Source organism: Gracilinanus agilis, chromosome 2 (assembly GCF_016433145.1).
Source record: "Gracilinanus agilis isolate LMUSP501 chromosome 2, AgileGrace, whole genome shotgun sequence".
Taxonomy (NCBI): Eukaryota; Metazoa; Chordata; class Mammalia; order Didelphimorphia; family Didelphidae; genus Gracilinanus; species Gracilinanus agilis.
Genome location: NC_058131.1, coordinates 581772278 through 581799627, shown reverse-complemented (window position 1 = coordinate 581799627; position 27350 = coordinate 581772278). Strand labels below are relative to the sequence as shown.

Sequence of the window (27350 nt, the reverse complement as noted above, 5' to 3'; positions counted from 1 at the left end):
GCAAAACAGAGTATGGCTATATATGTTGATTGGTTTGAGTATGCAGTAAATCCATGATGCTAAAACAAAAGAAAATGCTTATAGTAGGAAAATAATATAAACCAAAGGCAAGAACCTATAGAAGTCAGCTGCCTAATCTATTCAATAAAAATCCATTGACAAAAATTGATTTGGTTAGTCAAAGTTTACAGATACTAACCATCTTTCCAATCATCATAACGTAGGGGCCCAGGTACTTGTTTACACCAAAGATATCCAGGACTCTGATGTACCAGAAGATGATATCCACACAATAGATTACTCTGCCATAGCCCATGTATGGCTGGTTCTGAAGGCGAAGAACTGCCCCAATCATGAACACTGAGATGGCCACAAGGTCAGTAATATTCCAGTATTCCTGAAGCCAGACTTTCACTTTCTGACTGAGTTTTCCTGGTTCTGACATTAATATCTGAAAACACAAAAGCCAAAGATATAATGACTGAATTCAAATCAAAAGGAAAAACAGGAATGGTCCCAAAAACACATCAGAAGGGCTTATTTTTTTTCTTTCATTTAATTATAAGTCTGGAAAAACCTCCAGTAATCCAGTAGATATATTTTCTCATTCACTTAATAATCAAGCATTTAATAAGAACCTACCATGTGCCAAATACTTTGCTGGGGGCTAGGGATACAAAGACAAAAGTGAAACATTCCCTAATATCAGGGAGCTTACATTCTATTATACCAGACTGATAGATATGTATAAAAATTTCCAGATAAGGAGAGTGCACAGATTTTCAGATGTCCCTTCAGCCTCTAGATCTATGATCCTTTTGTCCCCTGAGTCTTCTTTCCTTACTAAGTTTCAATTTCATATAAATATTATAATTAGGAATTTTTTTAGGTTCATCATATATTATAGCTGACAGGAATTGTCCTGTCACTTCATGACTTTGGGCACATCTTGTACTTTACTTCAGATGTAATGGTTCTGAATCTTAGGCTCCTCATATGTAAAATTATGAGGTTAGACTATAATATCCTTAAATATGTTATTTTGCATTGAATTTTTTAATTTGTAAGTTCAAATGCTCTTGGGAATAGGCAGATCATAAATCTTAAATAAATTAATAAATATACTTGAAAATTACAGATCTTCTTAAGAAAAGTCTTTACTCCATAGGGAGACTTTGGACATAAATGTGTTACATGTTTTAGCTCTTTGGAATAAAAATAAAATTAGCCATTCCTCAATTGATAAATGGTCAAAAGATATGCACAGTTTTTGGATGAAGAAATCAAAGCCATAGACAGTCATAAAAAAGTGTTCTAAATCATTATTGATGAAAGAAATGCAAATCAAAACAACTCATATCTTCTCCCATTTATCAGATCAGCTAAAATCATAAAAGGGCAAAACAATATGGTGGAAGCAATGTGGAAAAATGGGGACACTAATAACCGATTGAACCATTTTGGAGAACAGTCTGGAATTATGCCTGAAGAGTGAGAAAATTGTGTTTGCTCTTTTGCCTAGCAATACCAGTATCAGGTCTATTTCCTAAGATGATTAGGAAAAAAGAAAAAAACCCTATATGTTCTAAAATATTTGTAGCAGATCTCTTTGTGGTTGCAAAGAACTGGAAATTGAGGGGATGCCCATCATTTGGGGAATTGTGGCTTTTGGTTGTGATAGAATACACTGTAGGAAATAACAATCAGGTTGATTTTAATAAAATATAGAAAGACCTACATGAAATTATAAAGAGTGAAATAAGTAGAACCAAGAGAACATTATATGTAGTAACAGAAATATTGCCTGAAGAATAATTTGTGAATGTCTACCTCTAGAGAAGGAACTGATAAATAGAAATGTTCAAGACAAAGTTTTATGTATACATTTTTTTATAAGTGATGCCTTCTCTAGTGTAGGGAGGGAAAGGAGAGAGAGAGATAACTGGGGACTTTAACAAACAAGCAAATAAATAAAAATTTTCAAACTAGATTTGAATTCAAGGACCCTTGCCAGTATGATTAGGGAAGCAATTTAGTATAATTACCTCTCTTATTTTCTCTAAAGCAAGGGTCACAATATAGGAGATAACAATCCATTCTTGGACAGAGGGCCATCGTTCCATCCTCACCAAAATAATATAATTAAATAGCAGTAGGTAGCCCAGATAGGATATCTTTAAAAAAAGAGAAAGATGAAAACTCATAAGACAATATCCATTAACCCTCTCATTTTGAATGAAAAAGGAGATAAGGACCTTTTGATCCTTAAGGATATACCAAGTGACCATAAAGTTTATAGGACTGACTATAAAATTCCCAGCAATTTACTAATGAACCTTGTTTATATTATTTGAAGAATTCCATTCTCTTATTTTTTCCCTTTTTGTATTGTTGCACAGTGATGTCTTGGAACTGGGGAAATTGAAATGGTTCATTGCTTACTCTAGACACCAGAGCCATAACTAGGAATTTTTGTTTCCCTGGTAAGTATCTTAGACCACATCTCAGGCAATGGGCACAAAACAAATCCTCAGTTGAGGTGGGGCAATTAGCATACCACATAGCAGAGGGGAGATGGAGGTCCCAGGACAGTATCAAAGGATATTGCTAGAGTGGCTACCACTGGGGCAGCCGCCCAAGTAGAGGCAGAGGATGAGATGGTTGATGGTCAGCAGAAGTGTTCTCCTCCCAGCTTGCTCTCTCATAGCTTCCTGTTGTAAATCACTAATTGTTTTATTTCTATACTACTGAAAAATTTTAAATGCTATCAGTACCCTTTAAATTTGGGACCCAGAAAAAAGATTGGTTGTCCAGTCCTAGTTATGGCTCTTCAGAATGTCTAGTCAAACACCATCTGTTTTTGTACAGAAAAGTTCCATTGAGGAGCATGCAGGGCCTCATAAAGAACATCTGGCAAGTTCTAAGGACTTAGAAGGGGCAAAACTGAAGAAAGAATGAATGGGAAAGGGTGAATGGAAGGAGCACTCATCCCCCACACATACATCAATACTTCATCAGAGGACTGGATCAGAGTATTGACAAGCAAACCATGCTGAACCAGACTCAGTCTCATCCCAAGCTTGTATAGGGGTATACTAGAGAATTTAAAAATACTTTGTGCCCTGAAGCCTTTTGAATTTCTGAGTTGTGCAGTTTTGCCTATCTAGTTACATCACTGGTGATATGATAAGGAAAGCCTAATTATAGAGCCCTTTGTTCATTAGAATATAATAGTCATGTTATTTTATTTTGTCTTTTTTTCTAATGAGAGCTACATATACTCCTGCCCTCCATCCCTAGAGTTTACTATATTATGTTGTAATAATGATTTTGAGATATCTTGATTGAAGTTAATAGGATCTGAGTGCTTTTGCTATTCTAAAGTTTTTCTAGTACTAGATATGAATAGTACCCTGAAAGTAACATTCTTCCTTAGTATGTTTTGCATTTCATGACATGATTTTTATTTATTTTCAATTAAATTAAAAATCTATTTTACCTTCCACTCCTCTTCCTCTTCCCATTGAAACAAAAAAGAAAAACAACCTTGTAACAAATATGATAGAACTATTTTTTACCCTTACCTTCTGTGTATTGGCTCCAAGGCAGAAGAGCAGTAAGGGCTAGGCAATGGGGATTAAGTGACTTGCCTAGGGTCACACAGCTGGGAAGTATCTGAGGCCAGATTTGAACCTAGGACCTCCCATCTCTAGGCCTGGCTCTCAATCCACTGCCCCCATGATAGAACTTTTAATGCATCTATAACCTATGGTCCAGAATTGGAGGTTTGGGGTTTTACTCATACTGAGTTTAATTTTAGAACCTTCTCAGAAGACCCTGTTTGACTTGTGCTTCTCCTCATGAATATAAATATGTGTGTATGTGTTTATGTTTGGTATCCATCCCACATTTCCTTTTGGGACATTGGATTTTGGCTTGTGTCTTACTCTCTTTAAGAAAAAAAGATTAAAAATCCCTCAGATCTGATGAAAGCATTCAGGCTTACAAAGACATCAAATGTAAGATGGGCTTTATTGAATGTGAGAAAAGAGCACCAAAAATGCAAAAGACTGTTACTAGAGCCCATGGTTATTCAAAACAACTATTTGCACTTCTGTTTCTGAAAAACCTATGTAGTCCTCCAAGATAACTGCAGGATCTTTTCCCCCTTCCCTTTCTCCTGCCTGTCCCCTCTCATAAAAAGAGGAAAGAACTGGGTTTGGTAATTAAACCTTTTCTCCTGGTGAGTCTCACCTCTCCAGGGACTTATATCCTCTAGTCTTCCTCTTCAAAAGAAAGCAGTTTGTGTCACTAGAGAATAAACAAAGCAAACCTCACTCCCACAGTAAGTTTCTCCTCCCCTCAGGACCTATCAAAACCTCCAGAAAGAGCCTGGAAGCTCTTCTACCAAATGAAAGCACTGGGGGGTTGCTAGAATCTGGCCATCCCATCCTATGGGGACCATTGCCTCCTCCAGGAACTTCTACAGGCCTCTAGGTTAAGCACCTGTTTCAATGGGAAAAGCATCCATGCATGCTTGAAAGTCAAGACATTCTTTTTTTTCTCCTACTAAAGGGTTTCTCAACTAGGATGTTATTATAAATCTGAAGGCAACTTCATATGTCCCCAGGAAAGTGGGGCTCAGTCTGTAATAAGGGGTTGACTCATTAGAGCTTAGATTTTACACACATGTATTTATTTGTATGCATTTACATAGATGTGTACACACACACACACACACACACACACACACACATCAAGAGCTAGGATGCAGCAGCTAGGGGGCGCAATGGATAGAGCACTTGGGCCTGGAGTCCAGAAGACTACTTTTTCTGAGTTCAAATCTGGCCTCAGACACTTATTAGCTGCGTGATCTTGGGCTGTTTGCCTCAGTTTCCTGACCCATAAAATGTGCTGGAGAGGGAAATGGCAAATTACTTCAGTTCCTTTGCTGAGAAAATCTCAAATAAGAGACAGAGAGTCAAACATGACTGGACAACAACCTCATAGAGCTGGAAGGGACCTTGGAGACCAGCTAGTTCAAATTCCTCATTTTACAGATGAATTGTCCAGGTTCTACAACTAGTAAGCATCTCAGGGATGATTCGAATACAGTTCTTCTTTATTTAAAGTCAAGCACTCTATCCACTATTTCATTTTCCCTCTTAGTATTTTTTTTTAAACTCTTACCTTCTGTCTTAGAACTGATACTAAGTATAATTTCCAAGACAGGAGAGAGGTAAGGGCTAGGCAATTGAGGTTAAATGACTTACCCAAGATCACACAGTTAGGAAGTATCTAAGGCTAGATTTGAACCTAGTCCATCCCATCTCCAAGTCTGGCACTCTATCCACTGTGCTAACTACCTCCTGAAAGATGGAGATTGACAGATTCTAGATATTCCAAGTGATTTTGGGTGGTTCCTAGGTAATTGAGATGCTTCATAGAGAAAAAGTGAGTTGTCTTGATCATAGTCTCATGTGTGAGTCTTACATGCTTTACTTTCTTGTGAAATGAAGCCTGTCTGATATATTTTCTGCTTGAGAGCTTCCATGGGAGTTGAGAGTCCAATATTTGTGAAGACCTAGATGTGAGCTAAATTCTTATTTTATCATGGGAAAACCTTGGTTGGGAAGTGAATTAAAATGAGCATAGTTATTAAAAAGACTCCTCAAGTTTTATTCAGTCTATGGAAACCCAGAGCTTTGCTTCTAGGCCAGGGGTTATATATATAATATATTCTTTTGATATGGATAATTTTATTGCAGTTTTGCCAAGTTCTTGAAACAATAAAAAATCTGGATTCCATTTTAATCAAATATATGAAATGCTCAATTTTATACTTCAGCTCAATTAATTAAATTTCTAACAGTATCCTGCTATTTGACACATTGTCCTAACATCAATTTTCTCAATTCTAATATGTCTGACTAATCATTTCTCAGAACTTATAAAATGACATGGGCACTTAATAAATATTGAATTGAATTAAATTGAAATAAGATTTCCTTACTGTGTAAAACCAAAACTTGACAATAGGGGCATTATAGAATTCACAAATCTTAGTCCCAATGGGAATACTCCTTTGTTTTTTGTTCCCATTCTCCTCATCCCCTTTTCTTGAACCAGCATCAGCATTTGCATCCTAAAAAAAACCCAGAAAATAAGAAAATTGTAATGAATGTAACTACATTGGTAAGAGGGAAGATACCACTTTACAAGATTTATTTTCATGAATAACAGACACGATATGGTTCCTTATCAAGGAAATGCTCTGAAGTATTAACACTATTTGAATTCTTCCTCTATAAAACTATAAAAAATGGCTTCAAAATCACATATATTTCTAGGGCCACAGAAATAAACCCCAAGATTAAAAGTAAAAATGTATAGTATAGTATTATAGTATCAAAAATATATATTGTAAAGAAAATGGATATGGTTACCATGTCATAACACTTACTGACCATGTTCTCCTCTTCTTTTTCTTTGCCATCTTCATTTTCCTTTGATGTTTGATATGAAAAGTCATCATAGGTACGAAATTCCAAGAACAAAATTGTAGGGGGGAAAAGAATCCCCATTATAACCTATATAAGATGAGAAAGGTCTTGTTCTTAAAATGACAATTTACACTGAACAATCATAATTTTTTAACACATCTTTCAAAAACCTCACAATCAACCTCTGAAACAATGTAGCATATACCTGTTACCCTCACTTCTTATGGATAAATTTCAATTATTTGACAGAATTATTCAAAGTTAATAATTTTGAAATAGAACTTTAGTTTATCAATGAATGGCAAATAGTACTATTCTCTTAGCACAACTGCAAAATAGATATTCAATGAAATGACAAAACTGATAAGCATCCCAAATAAGCTCTAAAAAATAAAATTCCTTAGTAAAATGGTCAAAAATGTTTTATAGAGTTGAATTACAAGTAGAATGTAAGCACATCAGCAGTGGTCCATTTGTTCAACTTTAAATGATTGATTTAATATTGTTCAGCAAGGGAAGGATTTTAATTAGTCACAGCCTAGAAGACAATAGATTGCCATGCTCCAGAGAGCCAGTCTCATTGAAATGCTTCTCAGAGTTGCCTCTACAATAGTGAGGTTCCCTGCTTTCCTTTCCTCCAACACACATTCAAGCTGGTTCTTTGAATTATTATTCAGGTTTGTTCCCAGAGTTGAAAACTGGCTTTTTATTCCTGATCTCTAAACTAGAATGAACAAAGACAAGAAAAGACTATTTTAAATTAGAATTAAGCCTGTTGTATTGAATTTACCAATTCTTATAGGAATTAAAGGGGAATTTGATACTTTTGTTTAAATTTTTTTGTCTTGCATGAGAGAAACTGAGCACTTATTTACATATGCCATATGCAGACATTATATACAGAAGCATTCTGTGGAGCAAATCAAAATCACATATATTTCCAGGCCACCCCAAGATTAAAAGTAAAAATATAATAGAATTGTAGTTATATGTGTCTTGGAGTTATTACTTTTTAATTTTCAAAGCTATAAAATCAGTGCTTGCTATTGGGAACTATGTGGAATCATAGGTTAATAGCTGGAAGAGACCTCAGAAGCCATCTGGTACAGTTCCCCTAGTGTAAAATAGATGTCTAAATGAAGACCTTCATAGTTTAAGAAACTCTCCCAAGGTCATATGGGTAGTAAGGTGAGAGATGTAGGATTTCAACCTGCCCTTGGACTCCAGAGTCAGTATATTTTCCAGTTATTGCCTCTATGCTGGTGCATGCTTAGATCTCTTGAAAATTCTTTTATACTAGTCTACCCAATGATGACACCAACAAGAGACAGATAATATAATTTTAGAACTAGAAGAAACCGTAGCAATATCCTTTTCCAGTTCCTTCCTTTCATAAATGAGGAAACTGAGACTCAGGGAAGGGATGTGACTTATTCAAGATCATGCAACTAATGAGTTTTAGCAGCAAAATATACAAGAATACTGAATGTGACCTGGAGCTGGGGGTGCTGGTAATATGCGTATGACCATGACATACTTCTTTTTTTTTTTTAAACCCTTATCTTCCGTCTTGGAGTCAATACTGTGTATTGGCTCCAAGGCAGAAGAGTGGTAAGGGTAGGCAATGGGGGTCAAGTGACTTGCCCAGGGTCACACAGCTGGGAAGTGTCTGAAGTCAAATTTGAACCTAGGACCTCCCATCTCTAGGCCTGACTCTCAATCCACTGAGCTACCCAGCTGCCCCCCATGACATACTTCTTAATTTAATCTGCATTATTGTTTTCTCTATCACTTTTTTAAGTCAAGACAACAGAACAAATAGAAGTCTTGATTTTGTAGCATCTTGTAGATTTCTAAGGTATAAATGCTCACACTGAAAATTTAAAAATCAGCTTTGGAGAGCCTGTACAGCCCTGTCTGAAGATAGCTGGTTAATTAGTACCAGAGCCAAGCCTTCAAAAGCTAAAGAAGAGAAAATACCTTAAGGCCTGGGTTTTTCCTCATCCGGAGCCTTCCCATCCACATATCTGTTAATAGCATTTGACTACAGGTGTGGGCGATGAAATCTCTGTGTTTGGCTGCCACAGCCAATTTCAAGCAGGTGGAGTTGCTCCAGTTTTTTAGCTCATAGGTCAGGAGTTTCATGGCAATCTGTTCGTCGTGTTTATAAGACTGGTCTAAGAGCTCAACAGCCAGCTGGCCAAAGTCTCTGAAGAAACAGAAATCAAGTTTTGCATGAGACTTTGATCTTTTAAAAATTATAACTATTATTAAGAGGTCTTTGTAGTAAACGAATCTTGGTATACCAAGGAAACTTAAAGGTGATCTTTGCTAAGCCTACATTCAATTTACAGAATTCCTTCTCTAGCATCCTTGGCAATTGGTTCTTCGTCCTCTGCTTGAACACCTCTATTAATGTTGGACTCACAACATTATGGGGGCAGTTAAGGTTATTGTTGGGCAGTTCCAGATGTTAAAAAGTCCTTGATACAAAGTCTGCTTTTCCATAAGTTCATCTATTCGTTCTAATTCTGCTCTGTGGAGAAACACTGGGCACATCTACTTCTATGTGACAGCTCTTTATGTATTTTAAAACATCCATTTAGTTTCCCCCTCATCTTCTCTTTCCCTTAGATGAAATTTCCCAATTTCCTTTAACTTTTCTTTGTATATATGGTTTCTAGATATTTCACCATCCTGGTTATTTTCATGTACCCATTTTCAGCTTAGTTTTCTTGCTTGAATGTGAGAGGCCAGGCTGATGCATGCCCCTAAAATGATTTGCACAGACAGAGAAAAACATGTGTGCATTGAAATGTAAAGATTCTGCATAGAATATATCTATGTACATCTCTGGGAGTTCTTTAGAGCAATGGATGTGATGTAGGTCTCCTGTACATCACTTTACTAGGCATTGATTAGAAGTATCCAAAATAGTATTTTTAAAACTATCAGTAAAATTAATCAAGCCAACTTTGAACCATAAAAAGAACCCTTTGCATAGCCATAAATTACAGAGTAGAGAACTAGAAAAAACTTTTCATATTATTTAGTTCTTCAAAATACAGTTACCTTCAGGAAATTCAGATATTATTCCTGGAAATTTTGCCCATTTGTTTTATGGTTCTTTTCACAGTAAAATTTGACTTCACTATAGCTTTTTAACCTTCATACAAATAACTACATTTCCCATGTTTTGTGTTTTTTAATTACTACTTTGCAAAATGGCTTTCTAATAGTTTTCAGACATCCCAGAAACCTTGCCTGAAGAAGCATGTTTGGAAAAAATCATAGATAATATTAGACCTTGGTCCTTAGAATTCAATAGAAATTTACTAAAAATCTTCAGTGTGCAAGGTACTGCTATATTATTTATTTGTTTGTGTTTATAAACCTATGATGTTATTTGTATAAGGAACTTCCAATGAGAGAGCTACCTATACCAATATTTATAAATATATATATATATATATATATATTCTTCAACTGATAATTGAAGTCCTGTGGAATGAGAGATATGAAATGACTTGCCCAGCATCACAAAATCTGACAATATGTGTTAGTTAGGACCTTATTTCAGGCCTTCTTGATAGAAGTCAAAGACCCTATCCACTATGCTACATTCTCTTATAGTAATTGATTGATCCATCATTCAACAAACATTTATTAAGTGCCCTGTAGAAAAAAAGAAAAAAATATAGTCTTTTCCCTCAATAAGCTTACATTTTATTTGATATATTGATAATACAAAGTTATTAATGAAAAAATTTAAAGCATAAGCCTGTGAGAAATAAAATTTTCACATTTTCATTTGCCTAGATGAAAAAAAAATGGAAGAGCCTAAAAACAAATTTAATTGTCTTGAAAACATTGCTAACGTGTAGCTACAGTATAGGGTCAAGAATATAGGCTTTAATTAGAGAACATGGCTTTGAATCCCAGTTCTTATGTGATCCTATGATTTGTGACTTACTACTTAAGAGTTAATGACCTTGATTACTTTGCCTTTATGCACCTTCCTTTCTTCCTTTGTAAACTGAGAGGATGAGACTAGCTGATCTCTAAGGTTTCTTCTAGAGCTTAATTCTGTATCTCTATAAATAGATTAGATTAGTTGACATTATACATTTAAGGTTTACAAAGTACTTTACATATAGTATCCTATTTGGTCACTAACTTTGAATTGTTGTCCAAATCCTGAGAAATGTCATCAACTAGCTCACTCTCTGATGATTCATGGGCCATGGATTTATAGAGTTTACATGCCACTAGGGCCTTGGCCATGCACTCTTCCCCTCGCTGCCACAAGAATACTGCCATCTTTTGGCGCTTCATCAGTACAGCCCACACCATAAGCTCATGGAAGGGATACTGGAAACGACTGACTGCAGGGTCATCCACATCAATGTCTATCTCCTCTTCCTTCTTCTTCTTCTTCTTCTTTTTCCCTTTGGTAGGTGGCTCATCATCCTAAGAAAAGAAAGGTATATTTCTTTTTGAGGGACAAAATTTCAACTTATGGCCCTTGTTCAAATATACTGCTCTGGGTTCGTAAACCACTGGGGGAAAAATGGAAACTTTCCACTGGAGGAATAAAAGAGCTCAATGATACATTTTAAATTTAAATTTTGTATGTTAGGGATTTTATTTTGGTTTGGAAAATAAAGGATATATGCATTTCATGAATTGATTATTATGATAACAAGCTAATTACAGTTATATCAGAAATTATAGAAAGGAGATGCAGTTTGAAGATTTTATTTACTACCCATATTTGACATATACTAAATTCAAATGTCTCCAGAAGAAACCCTTGTTGGAGATATTAGCTAGAGAGAGATTTTAGTGAGAAGCCTATAAAACTGAATCAGATTTAAGGAAGACTAGAATTTCAGTTCTAGGCTACAGAATACATTTGTTATATAATCTCAACTGGACCCTTAGCAATCCTTTAGTTTTTCTTTCTTGATTTCTTTATCTTGACCGTCTTATATCCCAACTACCTCAATAGATCTTTTCTTCTCAAATCTATAATACCAACCTTACTTCTGCTCATTTCCTTTTGTTCTTGACTCTAACTTTACTGGGAAAATAAAGCCTCCTCATCATAATTCCTCTTATCTCATTTCCCTTGTTCCATATTTCTAAAGCTTGCTATATTTTGATCCATTCTTTCCTTCTTTGCTCTGGTTAGCTATTATTAAAATCATAATCCTTATTTACTCTCTTCTTGGTGACTTCACCAGCCCCCATGGGCTTAATTATCATCTCTACACAGCTGACATATACCCCAACATGTAGATGTATGCCAGCTATGGGTAGGATGATGCAAGTAAGCAGTTGTAATAATTTAGGTGTAAGTTAATGAGATGATTAAGACAAACTAAGGTGGTAGCTATGTAAGGGGAGAGAAAAGTTGAATGGGAGAGAGGTAGTGAAGGTAGAAACAGTAAGATGGGCAACTGCTTGGATATGTGGAGTGAGGAAGAGTGAGGAGTCTAGGATAATGCTTATATTATGAACCTTGGAGACTGGAAGGATTGTTGTGCCCTCAACAAAAATAAGGATATCTGGGGAAGAAGTTTTGATGGAAAAAATTGAATTTAGATTTTGATACATTCTGTTTTAGGTGCCAATGGGACATTGAGTTTGAATTGTCTAGTTGGCATTATTACAGTATGTTCTTCCATATATATGGCTGAGGTAAGGAGGAATACTAGATCATGAGATTTGAGAAGATTATGAAACTAGTAGATTAGGGTGTTTGAAGGGTCATCAGCATGTATGTCAAATTCTCCTAAAACTAGTGAGCCAGATACTGAATTCTTCAAGAAAAGAGGAAGAATGAATGGCCTATAGGCTAGTAGACAATGACTACCATTATTTAGATTGACTAATACATGTGGATAAAATGAACTTAAAAGGAGAATTTGCTGAGTGGTGGTACCTAGAGAGAGTCTGGAAGTGATAGGAGGGAACAAGAATTTTTCCAGCTTCTACTTCAGGAGGGAACAAGAATTATTCCAGCTTCCACATCAGGATCAGTATGACAGTGGGGTATGAGAGAACATGCAACCATTTTGAATAGGGAGAGCAGGTATTCAGGGTCATCTGGGGAAAGTCAGGTGTTTCTGAATATCTGGACATGAAAGGAATATGAGAGGAAGAAGACAATGAGTTCTATGGGGTACAATGGAAGGAAGGCAAGGACAGAGATCCAGTGGGACAATAAGGGAGCAGGGTTGAGGAGAATGAAGATGATAAAATAGAAGGTAGGGGTGGAAAAGAGTAGATTAGGATTGGGCAACTAGGGTTAAGTATCAGGGATTGGGAGAATAGCAGATGGTAGAAGTTTGCTAGCTATAGTGGAGAGGAGGAGCTATACTGAAGGTAGAGGAAGATTAGAATATTAAAATGTTCCAAGTTTAGTTCTTAAAAGTCTTAGTGGCTCTTCTTCTGTATTCTTTGCCTGGGCAGAAAAATGGCCTCTTCCTTCTTCCAGTTAGGAAGTCTATTTATCTACCTAGAAATATCTCTATATCTATATAGAGAAATGTTATACATGTGTATATATATGCATATATATTTATAGTGATAAATTATTGCCTATATTGACAATTATGGGTTGAAATCAACCTAGATTGTTTTTAATGCAATTTTACATTAAAATGTAGGCTTGGGCAAGTCATTTAGCCTCTATTTGCTTCAATTTCCTCAACTATAAATTAGAGAAAATAATGGCATCTATCTCCTAGGATTGTTATGAAGATCAAATGAAATAATATTTGTATAGTACTTACTATAGTACCTAGCATATAGTACTTACTATGTAAATGTTTATTGACTAATTAAAAATTAATTGCATGGAAATTGGTGCTGCTAAAGTGATTTCAAGAATAGTTGGAAATTATTTTTTAAGTAGTATGGTAGAGGTCATCTCCTGGGGTATGCCAGGAATAGACCTATTTCCTGAACTCAGCCACTTATACTCTAGTCCTAGGTTGAACAATCTCAGTCATATAATATTCTTTATGCCATAGAGAATTTGCAACTGAGGTACCCATACTGTGAACTCTTGGGAATCAGGACAAATAGTTTTCAGGCACTCTTTTGAGGCAGTTTCTTTGTTGGGACACAGCCAACCCTGACTTGGATTATGTATGAAGGGGAATTCTTCTCAATTCTCATCCCTGACAATAGCCAGAAAGGCTACACACATGGCAGTAAGAACATTGCTTGCCTGAATGAGACCAGAATGATCAATCAAATCTCTGGCTGCTTCTTCTGCTTTGTGTTTCTTTCTGTGAGCACATCATCACACAGCAATCCTGAGAGATGAAAGTTTCCATCCTAAATGGCTACCTCAGGAGTTCTGGAGCCTGGGAGTTCTCACTTACCCAGCAGTTCTGGTGTACCAAGGGCAGTGGGAGCAGCAATGAGGGGGTGCATCATCCATTGAAGATTTAAAAACAATAACAAAACCAACTAAAAATTGTTCCGGTTTTGTTGGTTTTATTGTCACTATGTGTTACCAATTCAAAAAAATGTTTTGCTAATCTAAATTCAGCACAATTGCTGCATGACCAATAGTGGGCCCTGACACATGCAGACTCAGTTACAGGCTTGGAGAGTAAGTTCAAATTGATCTGGAATCATTTGAGCTTACAGTTCATGTCTCCAGTCCCTATGGTACTACATATCTCTGGGTTTAAATAGTAAATTCAAAATAAACAAACAATAGCATGGTGATTATAAAAAAGAAACAACTTAAGTTACTTCAATTCTGTCATTTTGTGTAACCATTTGGGGTTTTATTTATATTTAAAATGTAAAACAGGGAAACAAAGAGTAAGATGTAAGATTTTTATTTGGCAAGGACAAATCTATTTCATATATATATATAAGATTCTACTATATTTGAATAATATCTTTAACAATGAAATTTATTTTTTAAAACATTAGTTGTTTTTTTTTTAATTTTTTTTTATTTTAAACCCTTAACTTCTGTGTATTGACTTATAGGTGGAAGAGTGGTAAGGGTAGGCAATGGGGGTCAAGTGACTTGCCCAGGGTCACACAGCTGGGAAGTGTCTGAGGCCGGATTTGAACCTAGGACCTCCCGTCTCTAGGTCTGGCTCTCAATCCACTGAGCTACCCAGCTGCCCCCCATTAGTTGTTTTACAGTTAAAGAATGAATCATGAAAATAAAATGTTACATCAGGGATATGACTTCATAGTTGCCTAAATTGTACCTATTATAGACATTTCAATTTTATTAAAATAAACTTTTCAAATTTGATTTTTATGAAACTCTATCAAACTTCTGTAACCTACCAAAGCATATTTACATGAGACCCTCAATACTCCATGACTACAAGAGAGGTGGAGTTGTATGAGGGCTTGATTGAAGAGAGATTCTGATCTTCTGGTTTCCATGTTCAATAAAGAAGACACCTAGTTCCAGATTCTCACTCAAGGGTTAAATTCACTAAAATTTCTATTGTAGTAAATTGTGGAGAGTGAAATGATGATCAAGGTATTGCCTTTCCCCCAGAGTCCTTCTGTCCCTTCAGGAATCTGAAAAGAATCTGACTGCTAGTCTTCTTTCTAGAAGATGAAAACCAGAAGACCAGGTTCTCTTTTCTCCCAAATTCTCACCAACTCCAACTGTCATAGGCATGGAGCATAAAGTAATCTATTTTCTACAATGAGAGTCTTTGCAATCTATTTTCTACAATGAGAGTCCTTTGTTTTGAGGCCTGGGTTACACTTAATCTTATTTTTTGATATTTTCCCTACCTTATTGAATATTTTTTGCCTCATGTGAAAGAAACTTTTTGAAATTAAAATGAATAAAAAGTGTTCTTTGATCAATTCTGAGTAAAAGTTCATCAAAAATCTGGCTATTCTGCATTTTGATCATGAATATACAATGAAGATCAATTTTGAACAAGTTATTGACAAATTTGTAGAGACATTAAGACTCAAAAAAAGAAACTTGACAAATTTGTAAACACATTAAGACTTGAAAAGAGAAATTAGTGTAACAGACCAATATGTGGGTATAAGTTTTTCCCCTTTTTCCAAAAAATACATTAATGTAATTAAAAATATTAATCCATTCCTTTTTACTATAATATTTTATTTTTATTAGGCTGATTATATATACAAAGTTCAATAAAAGTTAGTTTTAACTATCTAGATTTTTTCTTAGCCATTATTCTTTGTTTCATTTTATGATTATTATTTTTAAAATATATTTTATTTTCCCAATTACATATAATAACAATTTTCCACATATGTTTTCTGAAGTTATAAGATGTCCCCCTCCCTTCCTTCAACAATTTGATCTAGGTTTCACAAGTATTATTATGCAAAACATATTTCCATATTGTATCATGATTACAATTAAAAGTAATTTTGTTATATAGAGGAGAAGGTTGTTTAAAAAAATAGTCTGTTCCAGGTGTCATATATGTTGGTATGTGCAGTATGCCACTGCCCTTAGGAAGTGATTCCTACAACTCCACAGCTTCTTGGAGGAAGCAAATATAATCATCACAAAAATCTTCCAACCGCAGAAAAGGTCTAAGAATGATGTGTCCTACCTGCCCCAGTGCTCTGTAGTTACTGCTCAGACAGGGCTGCCTGACTAGAAAGTGAAATATATTTAGTAGTTTTATAAGTCTCCCAAGAGTCTTTCCTACCCTCAGAGAGTACAATAAGGTAATAGGTTACAGTTCATGTTTTAAGTATATGTTAATATATGAGTCTCTTGTATTTCAAGTGTTTCTCTTATGGTAGAAGAAATAAATAGCTGTCTTATACTTACTATTTACTTTGTAAATTCAGTCACTTTTTAATTAACAATCTGTTTTGGAAGAATCTAGGTTTAACTTTCTTTAAAAGATTTCCCTGGGATCCAGGGAGGGGGTGGGGAATGAATAAATGAATAAATCTATGGATGGATGGATAAATGAATAAATGAAAAAATGCTGTATGTTAAGAACTATGGGATAGAAATCTAAGCAGTCCAGATAGTCCCAGTCTTCAAGGAGCTTCCATTCTAATGGGATAACATAATACATAAAAGAGAGCTAGAAATTGGGATGGGAGTACATGGTAGACTTGGTTCTGGTCACGATGAAGAAAAATTTCTGTCAATGAGCCTAGAATCCCAGAGACAGTTTCTGGTGGAGGAGACTGAGCAGAATGGTCAACATATGGGAATTCTGGCTTGAAAATGTCTGAGAAATGGGAGCATAAACCAGGGAGTGTGAGGAAAATAATCCAACCCATTCTTGTATTGTTTAGGCTTTGTCAGTACTAAACATGGGTCCACTGGAACCTAGAGGTGATGCTATATGTGAAAGAGGGGTACCTTTTGGGCCTGGGGGAATAGCAGATTAATGTTTGCCAAGCACTTTTCTTTTTGCAGACATGAACTTTGTCACTTTATAACAACCAACTTTATTGATTCCTTTTCTATTGCTTCTGGGATAAAATATAAACCCATTTTTTTTTAGTTTTAAAATTCTTTCATAACCTGGCCCCATTCTGTATCCAGCAAGTTTGGAGTCTCCTTTGTTCATCACACTCCATATCCTATCTCTGGATCTTCACACTGGTGGTTGGTGTCTCATGTCTGGAATGCTCCTGCTCCTCGTGTCTACCTCATAGAATCCTTTTCTTCTTCCAAGACTCAACCTAGTCAACTTTTATATGAAGCCTTTTTTAACCCCTCAATTGCTAGTGCCTTCCTTCCCAAACCACCACTTATTTAAATACCTTCTATTTGTTTTATTGTCTTTACATGCATTCTGTTTATACTTTGTTCTCCTCATTGTTCTATTGTAAACTCTTTTTTTTTTTAAACCCTTAACTTCTGTGTATTGGTTCCTTGGTGGAAGAGTGGTAAGGGTGGGCAATGGGGGTCAAGTGACTTGCCCAGGGTCACACAGCTGGGAAGTGTCTGAGGTCGGATTTGAACCTAGGACCTCCTGTCTCTAGGCCTGACTCAATCCACTGAGCTACCCAGCTGCCCCATCCTTGTACTTTTAAATAATGCTTGTTGACTAATCCTTTCCTTTCCCTTAATCTTGTTTACATTATTATTTTATTTAATGATGTTTTATTTTGCTTTTAAATATATTGAACAAAGGTAAAAATTAGTCTAGACTCATCCTAGTGATGATGGGCTCCAAACTTGTAGGCTCTGAGTCAGGTGTATGCCTGAAATAGCTCCAGCAGACTAGGGAGAAGTAATAGTCAAATATTCAGAGCATTTATACCTTCAAAATTGGCAAAGGCCACAGATCTGGGCTTGATTTTTTTTTTTGTTAATTATGTTTGAGAATAAATGATGGAGAAAATTTTAATAATTCAGATTAAATTTTAAAGTGAGCAATACTTACACGCCTTCTCCAAATCTGGTGTTAAATTTTACCAGAATATCCCTATTCTGAATTGATAATGTTCTGTTTTTCACTTACCCCTTCAGAACTTTCCTCTACTTCTTTTTTTTTTTTAAACCCTTATACTTCAGTGTATTTTCTCATAGGTGGAAGAGTGGTAAGGGTGGGCAATGGGGGTCAAGTGACTTGCCCAGGGTCACACAGCTGGGAAGTGCCTGAGACCAGATTTGAACTTAGGACCTCCCATCTCTAGGCCTGACTCTCACTCCACTGAGCTACCCAGCTGCCCCCTTCTACTTCTATTTCTAAAAATGGCAATGCTCTTTTGGTGATATAATTGAGTGGAGGAGCACATGAATTTAAAGATCTAGCCACCAATTTTTGCATTTTGGTTGGCTCAGAACAGAATGTTAAGATATTTTGGCAATAATGGTATAAACCATACTGCTATTAATGCAATGGTTTACTAATTTTATTTGGGAAACACAATTTCACTTAAATTCAGACCAAACATTTACTTTCAGAATTTAGTACAATCTCTTGCATTAAATGACATTCTTAAACCAGTAAAATTATATTTTGGGTGTTTGAATTGTCATAATATCTTTTGCAATTCCTTTTACTGATTTTATAATAATAAGTAAGTAATGTTCTGTTCTTATTCTTTTGGTATAATTCAATAACGCCACATGACAAAAAAAATAGTTAAGTAGATTATTTAATAGTTTTTAAAATGTTAGTTAAATAAAATGAAGAATACCTTAACAGCCATACATAAATGTTAGTAGACAAAATTGATAGATTTTATTTTAATTAACCATATAATTTCAGAAAATCAAACTTACCTCCATCCCAAGAAGTTTAAGAGCCTTGGGCTGCATTTAAAGAAACAAGAAGTAAATTAGTTATCAGAATTATCTCCTAATTAATCATTTTATTTTCTTTTGCTTAGTCTTGACTTTTATACAAAATACCAGCTCAGATTTATTAGATATTATTGTCTTTTAGTAAGTGCTTCCTTTCATCTGTATTTTCTTTTCATTTATTTATTTGTTTGTTTATATAAAAACTCTTACCTTCTGTCTTGGAGTAAAGGCAGAAGAGTGTAAGGGTGGGCAATGGGGGTCAAGTGACTTGCCCAGGGTCACACAGCTGGGAAGTCTCTGAGGCCAGATTTGAATCTAGAACCTCCCATCTCTAGGCCTGGCTCTCAATCCACTGAGCTACCCAGCTGCCCCCCATCTGTATTTTCTTGAAACATCAAAGGAAAAGAGAAATGGAAAAGAGAATTGCTTTAATCTTAATATGTCACTGGAAGTCAGGGCAGCTGGGTGGCTCTGTGGATAGCGAGCCAGGCCTAGAGATGGGAGGTCCTTGGTTCAAATTTAACTTCATACACTTCCTAGCTATGGCAAGTCATTTAACCCCAATTGCTTAAATTTACCAAAAAAATAAATGTTAACTCTCTCTTCCTCCCCCTCCCCCCTCTCTTCATATATAATATATATGTATATATATAACTGAAATTATATATATATATAACTGGAAGTCCTATAAGGTTATAACTTGGCCCTTAATGTGGTAGAAATTGACTTTAGAGACATTAATCTCATTGACACTGAAGGGAAATGTCTATGTAAGAGACAATATGACAGTATTCTTATTCCTATGATGGTAAATACTAGTATTTCTTTCTCATAAGGGACATTCTATTTAGGAGATGCTACCAATACATGCATGTTCATTTAGGACTCTTAAATGCTTGATACAGTTCTTACATTATCCTAGTTCAAAAAACCTCTGCTTCTATTTTGGCAAAATGTTCCTGATTTGGATCTGCCCCCTCTTATATTTAGCAACTTCTCTTTCTATACTTTTCTGGAACATTCCAATATGGAATCTTTATGCCCCATTCCTATACATATGAGAATGCCTTGACTATGCCTCAAATTTCCCTACCTATAAAAATAGTTGGGAAGTCAATCATATTTTCCTGAATCAAAACTTATTCCTTTCCTATAAAATCTATGGCCTTCACCTACAGTCATAGTGCTGCCCTGAGTTAAATCATATTTTTGCTTTGCTTCTCCAGAACCTCCACCCCTTATTCTTTCCCAGTGGGAAATCTTTCCCTTTGTGAGTTAAAATGTGTCTTAGTATTGATCTATTGTTTAAAATATTTTTTGCCTTATTGATTTTTTAAAATAATCTTCATTAAGTTTCCCAAAAAGCTAGGATGGCAAGGTACATATACTTAGTAGGTTTTTCAACAATCTCATAGACCATTAGTACAAAACATCATTACTTTGGTTTATAAACAAAACTTAGGCAAAGAGAAGTCATGACTCAATGACTTAATGAATTCATACAGTGATATCGTCATTGTGGTAGCAAAATGGAAGGTTGTATGGGCTATAATGGTCAACTTGGCCCACTTTTACTTGGATACCTTGTGCCTCAAGAAGAATGAGAGTTAAAATTAACACATAAGTGGACAAATTTTGAAGCAAATAAGCACTGACTATGACAACAATGAATTATTCCTACCCTCTTCGGTCCAAACAAGTTGTTGTATAGGGTCCGAAAACTCTTCCGAGTGTAGTTGCAGCGGTAGGCCCCACCCATGAGGTATTCTAGGACAAGACCTATATCTATCAGGCTAATGTGGTAGTCTGGTGGGAGGTTTCCCTGTAAGATAAGAAATTTTATTTTTACGTGTATATGAATTAAAATAAGACATAAGCTGTATGGAATGCATCCCAAATCACAGGTCCAATGTATCACCCCTGAAATGATACCAGCCCTGGGATAAAAGTTAGCAAATGGGGACAAATAATACCCAATTTATTTCTAGACTAAAATCCCATTTTCCACCACTGAAAAAACCCCAATGGGTTAAACTTATAATAAGAGAGAATTGTGGATTTATTAGTCACCTACATGTAGCAGAAGAGATCGGTTTGGGGTCACTCTTCACTCTGATGTGTAAAGTGACAAATTTATCTTTGTAAACATTTGTGTCATAGTCTCCTTCTGATAATACATCTTAGGATGTATTCCTTTCTTGGCTGTACTCTTGACTTTCCTCCTCAACATGAAAGCTTTCTCTAGCCATGTGCTTCACACAGTGGAAGTACCCTCTACACTATAGGACCCTATATTCTGGCTAATTCCTCTCAGAACCTTGGTTTTAAGGTCACTCAGGCCATCTGTCTTCATTCCTCTTCAGGTTGCACTTCAGACTTTTCTCCTGGACTTTCTCTATAATGCTCTCACCCAAGTTCATCCCCACTCCATTTTCAGATTCTTTTATGTTACGTTTCTCTAGTTGCATGTAAGCTCCTTGAACCTTGAGACTAAATTTTATTTCTGCTTGTATATGAGTTACCAGCTTTTAGCACAGTACCTGGCACTTAATAATTGCATGTTGACTTGATTTTCCTTTATTCAAGAATGAGTTAGAATCAATGACATATAAAATCATATTTCTTTTTAACTATTTATTACAATATCATAATATATGTCATCCTATTTTTCTTTCAATTATTTTCTATGGCTAAAAAATTTGTAGGAATCTGAGTTCCTAAAGGACAGGGACTGTTTCACTGCTTACTATGTTCTCAGGACCTAGCACAAATGCCAACATAAGAAATGCTTGTTGAATTGTCGAACTGTAAATGACCATATAGAGACTATACATTCAAAATGTTCTTCCTTTAGAATATGACTACAGAGGGTCCATTTTGGAAGTAGGAGATATAAATGTAGTTTAATGGGAAAAAATGGGGGAGTCATAGTTAGAAACCCTGGATTTAATACCTGTTGACAATATGTATTAGTTGTATAACCATGGACTCTGAGCCTCAGTTTCTTCATCTGTTTTACTGGAATTAATAAATACTTGCATAGGATTTTTATGGGAAAAGCAATTTGTAAATATAAGGCATTCTATTAACGTGAATGACATGAGTAAGTTTGTGAACATTTTTAGTGCACTCTCCATTTTTTAGCAGGGCAAACCATTTCATCTCTTTCCTCTTTAGTTTCTTCTTTTATGAAATAACAGTGTCAAAGTAAAAAACATATAAGGTACCTTGCATAGCTCAAAAGCTATGATTTTATGTGGGTAGATTTATTGTTCATTTTTATTTAGTATGTGAATTATCATATTTTTAGATTGAATTACTGATATTTTAAATAGAGAAGATCCAATAAAATGATACTCCTATGAAATCACCTACTTGAACTCCCTTCTTTTAAAAATGAGGAAACTGAGGCTGAAAATTGAAGAGCCTTATATAAAATCTCATGGGTAGTAGACAGCAGAGTCAAGTTTAAAATCCAAGTCCCAAGTCCTCTAGCACCAAAATGTGGTGATGTTGTTTCATTATTCCAGATTGATGGAAAACTGCATTTATGATTTTAATTATTCTCTTACTTGAAATATTAAGGTAAAATATATAGCAGTTTTTAATCAGTTGTCTTCTTACCAGGGACTTCATTCTAATCCAATGAATCACCTCTATTTTGACTCAACCAAATCCTCTAACCTTTCATGAAAATATGTCAAGATAGAGTAATAAAAAAGAGACAAAGAAATGAGCACAATACCAAGGAAAAACAAAGAACATAAATGGATGAAAATAAAGAGCAATGAAAAATAAGAATAATGTCAACAGATTCAAAGACCAGCAGATGAGAGTAAATGTCATTTCTAATCATATTGTCAGGGTAACCAAAGATGAACAAAACAATGACATATTGCTGCCCTTGCTAGGAATAAAATAATTAAAACATGAATATAATGGATGAAAAATGAACTTTAGAGAGGACATTTCTAATATGAAGAAGTGTTGAATGATTGAAGAGATTCAGGTCACTGATACTCAGGAATTTTAGATAATTAAATCTGGCATTAGTAACAACAGGTAGTATCTGGCCAGAACTATATAATCAAACTTTAGTTTATTTTTTCAGTCAACCAGTCAACAAGTATTCATTGTGTATACTGTTGTAATGAATTTCTGGGACAAGATGGACACCACTTTGAGTGACAAGACCAGTAGTTGAAGACCTCAGAATGTACCCAGGTGCCATGAGCCAGGGCAAAAGTCTGTTGGAGCTAACCCTATAAATACCCACCAGGCACAGCACAAGGGGGCTCAGTCTGGAGCAGAACTTGGGAGGTGGGAGGTCAAGAGGGAGGGTAGGCCTGTACCTGCAACCCAACTGTCTTACTGAAAGAGCTAGAGAGCAATTATAACCATCATCAATAGAGCTGAAAGAGAACAGTATTACGGTCATTGCAAGAAGATCATCAGTAGCCTTCCCTAATGTTTGGCTTGGTTCTGGCCAAATCAGGCCAGAGTAGTGAGAGGGTGAAGAACCTCCGGTCTCTACCTGATCTAGCAATCTCCATAGTTTGATCATTTGTTTAGACAGCTGGTAGTAGGGTTCCCAAATCCTCCATCCTTTCCCTTGTTCCTAACCCCATTAACTAGAATTAAATATAGTGGTTTGTTACAAAGTACCTTTCCTGAGTGGTGATTATATCTAAGCCCTTGGGAAGGGGAGTCAGATCCACAGAGTTATCTGATCAGCGCACCAAAAGCCTTTATCAATATTCGTTCCAACCCCAGGTTGAGGAACTAGAGAAGTTAACTACACATACAGCTTCTCAGTGGTTCCCTGCCTGGGTGGCTGTTAAAAGGGGACAGCTGACAGGCTCAGTCCATCAAAGCCTGTCAGGTGGGGAGAAGCATAGCCTTTCTGCCAGCAACACTTACACAGAAGCCTGTGGGTGAAAGTGTCTTTCTCCTACCAAATCCAATCCAACCTTCAGGTCCTCATATTCTTTTTTTTTTTTTTAAACCCTTACCTTCCGTCTTGGAGTCAATAGTGTGTATTGGCTCCAAGGCAGAAGAGTGGTAAGGGTAGGCAATGGGGGTCAAGTGACTTGCCCAGGGTCACACAGCTGGGAAGTGTCTGAGGTCAGATTTGAACCTAGGACCTCCCATCTCTAGGCCTGGCTCTCGATCCACTGAGCTACCCAGCTGCCCCCTCCTCATATTCTTTTTTTTTTTTAAACTCTTGTACTTCGGTGTATTTTCTCATAGGTGGAAGAGTGGTAAGGATGGGCAATGGGGGTCAAGTGACTTGCCCAGGGTCACACAGCTGGAAGTGGCTGAGGCTGGGTTTGAACCTAGGACCTCCTGTCTCTAGGCCTGACTCTCACTCCACTGAGCTACCCAGCTGCCCCCTCCTCATATTCTTTTAACAGAACTGATGCCAAGAAATATTTTCCTACTTTGTTCATCCTTGGTAGTTTTATAGAGGTCCTTTTTAAAGTGAGAAAGACACATGGGAGATTGACTTTCTGTCCTACTGTTGCTATTATCTTCTGCCTCAAATTCTAAGATTTGAGTTTGTTATTAAAAAAATGAAACAAAAATACCCACTATTTTTTACTGTTGTGTGAAGGAGCATAATTAGCAAGGAATATAAAATATTAGACTGACCTTTTTCACATCCCTCACAAGCAAATGAAGTGTGTTTGGTGGGCCGAGCCTCTGAAAGAGAACCATCCAGCCATTTTTAGTGTGTTTGTTCTTAAACTCAAACAAAATAACTTAGATTAATGGACCATGAATTGTTCTGATCCTTAAATATCACTCATTATTAGGTTAGTGTCCGTTTATAACTTTTTTAGTGTTACATCTGTGTTATAATGGTAAACAAACATCAAATATATAGGAAATTATATTAAATAATTAACAAAATTATCTAAAGATGCAAGCTAACATGCAGTGCTCTGATGAGTTAGAGAGATAATATGTATCAATGCCCTCCTTACCCATACACTGCTAGAGTTAACTGTGATAATGGTGAGAATAGAAGTTTAGAATTTAAAAAAACAACAAATCCCCCAAACATATATTCTAAAAACAAATGAAAAGTGTTCCATTTAAAAACTTCCCTATTAGTTCCATGGTGCTTTGTGCAACTAAAGAGTTTCTGTTGTTTTCCTTATAACATCATGGAAAAATTGGTGCTCTGAGAATCACATCCTTTACATTCTTATGCCTTTGTGCTCTATTAATAATATATTGAGCCAGATGTGGGAATTTCTTTTGTTTAACTATAATGTATATACATACATATATACATAATGGATTTTGTTTTTCCTTCTTTCTCAATAGGATGGGGAGAGAATAGTGAGAAAGAATTTGGAAAATAAAATAAAATTGCTTTAAAAATCATATATTGAGCTAGATTCTTTTTGTAGAGATAGATGATTCTTTGTATGCATTATCCAAGTGACTTTCAATCATTAATAGAGATTCTATAACTTCCCAAATGGTAGCCACAAAGAATTTGGTTCAATAGATTGGTTTCATCACATTCTTGCCATTTAAAAAACCAATCTTGATTGAAATCAAAGCTTTTCTGTGATTAGTGCCATTAAAAAATATGTCATTTCAGTCCCCCTTAAACAACAAAACTCCAAACTAGAACTGTGGCTGTACCTCAAATTCATCATATAGTCAGTCTTAAACATAGAATGCCCCCTTGTCAACCTAATAGACAGTCTCATTATTTAGCTACCTAACTCCATGCTGTGTGGAAACAGACTGTCACACAAATAGTTCCATGATTGTTTAAGCCTTCAGTGCTCTCCATGTTCTTTTTGTACTTACTGTATTATAAAGTTCTTCTAGCCGTGGAATAGTAAGAAAGTGTTGCATGTTGACTCCATTTTCAATAAGAAGTTTTACAAAGTCAACCCGATCTAAGACCAAAGCATCCAACATAGCTTGCTCTAGAGAATTCACCTATTTAAAAAAGCAATCAAGCAAACAGAAAATTCAACAAATATTTATTAAGCACCCATAATACGTAAGGTTTTGTGCTAGGCACTAGAGATATGAAGACAAACAGCTCCTGACCTCAATGAGCTTACATTCTATTAAGAGGATAGAATATGTATACACATAAGTCAATGCAAAGTATACATACAAAGCAATTTCACAAGGGAGAAAGTGCTAGTAACTGGGCAATCAAGAAATCAGAGCATCTTATAGGAGGTATCAACCAGTCAACAAGCCTCTGTTATCCAGCTCTATGCTCCACACTGTGCTAAGCACCAAGAAAAACTAACAAACATGGGCAGTGAGGTGGCACAGTGAATAGTGTATGGGACTTGGTGTAAAGAAGAGCTGAGTTCAATTCTGGCCAGGTGATCCCAGGCAATAATAAAGTCAATATTCATATAGCACATGTGCCAGGCATAAATACTTTACAAACATATCATGTGATCCTTACAACACCCTAGGAGGTAGGTGATATTATTATTTCCATTTTAAACATGGGAAAACTGAGGTTAAGTAAACTGCAAAGGTTACATAGCTAGTATGTCAGAAGATTTGAAATCAGGTCTTCCTGACTCCAGGTCTAGCCCTCCAAGCACTGCCCTACTTTGCTATTCCTTGAAGTTTTCTGGAGGTTCCTTCCTTTTATGATGAAAAAGACACTTTGGACATTGACTCCCTACTCTAATTTTTCTTCTGTGTCTCAAATTCTGAGACTTGAGTTTGTTATTAAAAGAAAAATGTCAATTTTTGTACTATTGTGTGAAGGAGCATAAATTAGTAAGAAGTATAAAATAACTGGCCTTTTCGTGTCCCTTATAAGCAAATGAAGGGTGTTTGATGGGCATCTTATTTTATTTATTTTTATTTAATTTATTTAAATTTAATTTTATATTTGCATTTATTTTATGCGGTTTATATCAATTGATATTTATCATATTAGAAATTAAAATGGTCAGATTTTGAAAACTTTCTCCTGGTTTTTCTTCTACCTACCTGGCTGCCCCTTCTCTGCCTCTTTTACTGGATCCTCCTCCAGATGACACCCTCTAACCATAAGTGTCCCTTAGGGTTCTTTCCTGGACCCTCTTGTTTTCTTCCTCTATACTATTTCACTTGGGGATCTCAGTTTCCATGGATTTCATGACCATCTCTATGTTGTTGATTCTCAAGTTTCCCTATCCTGCCCCAATCTCTCTGCTTATCTTAGTCTCACATTTCCAATTGCTTTTCAAACAGCACAGATTGGATGCCCAGTTTAAGATATACATTTCTTTAACTCATTGTCCAAAGCAGAATTCATTATTTTTCTCCCTAAACCCTGACCCACCCTCCCATGTTTCCTATTATTGTAATAGGCAACATCATCCTTCTTGACCTTCAGGCTCACAATCTACAAGTCATTTCTGGATTTATCACTATCTCTACTCTCCATATCCAATCTATTTCACCTTTGCAACTTCTCTGAAATATTCCCCCTTCTCTCCTCTGACACGTCTATCACTCTAGTACTGGTCCTCCTTACCTCAATCCTGGATTATTGTGATGGCCTGTTAGTGGATCTA

General features: G+C 35.8%; 1 protein-coding gene across 1 annotated transcript in view; it reads right to left on the bottom strand.

Moving 5' to 3' along the window:
* The window catches only part of TRPM1 (transient receptor potential cation channel subfamily M member 1), a 191495-nt gene that overhangs the window by 33358 nt on the left and 130787 nt on the right, over nt 1-27350 (bottom strand). Inside the window, exons 12-22 of the mRNA XM_044665395.1 lie at nt 25616-25749; nt 24771-24816; nt 24436-24486; nt 20465-20605; nt 18763-18792; nt 10681-10973; nt 8484-8712; nt 6468-6590; nt 6014-6145; nt 2046-2174; nt 200-451 (exon numbers count right to left, since the gene is read on the bottom strand). Of these exons, the coding sequence (XP_044521330.1) occupies nt 200-451; nt 2046-2174; nt 6014-6145; nt 6468-6590; nt 8484-8712; nt 10681-10973; nt 18763-18792; nt 20465-20605; nt 24436-24486; nt 24771-24816; nt 25616-25749 (1560 nt within the window). The remainder of the gene's footprint in view (nt 1-199; nt 452-2045; nt 2175-6013; nt 6146-6467; nt 6591-8483; nt 8713-10680; nt 10974-18762; nt 18793-20464; nt 20606-24435; nt 24487-24770; nt 24817-25615; nt 25750-27350) is intronic.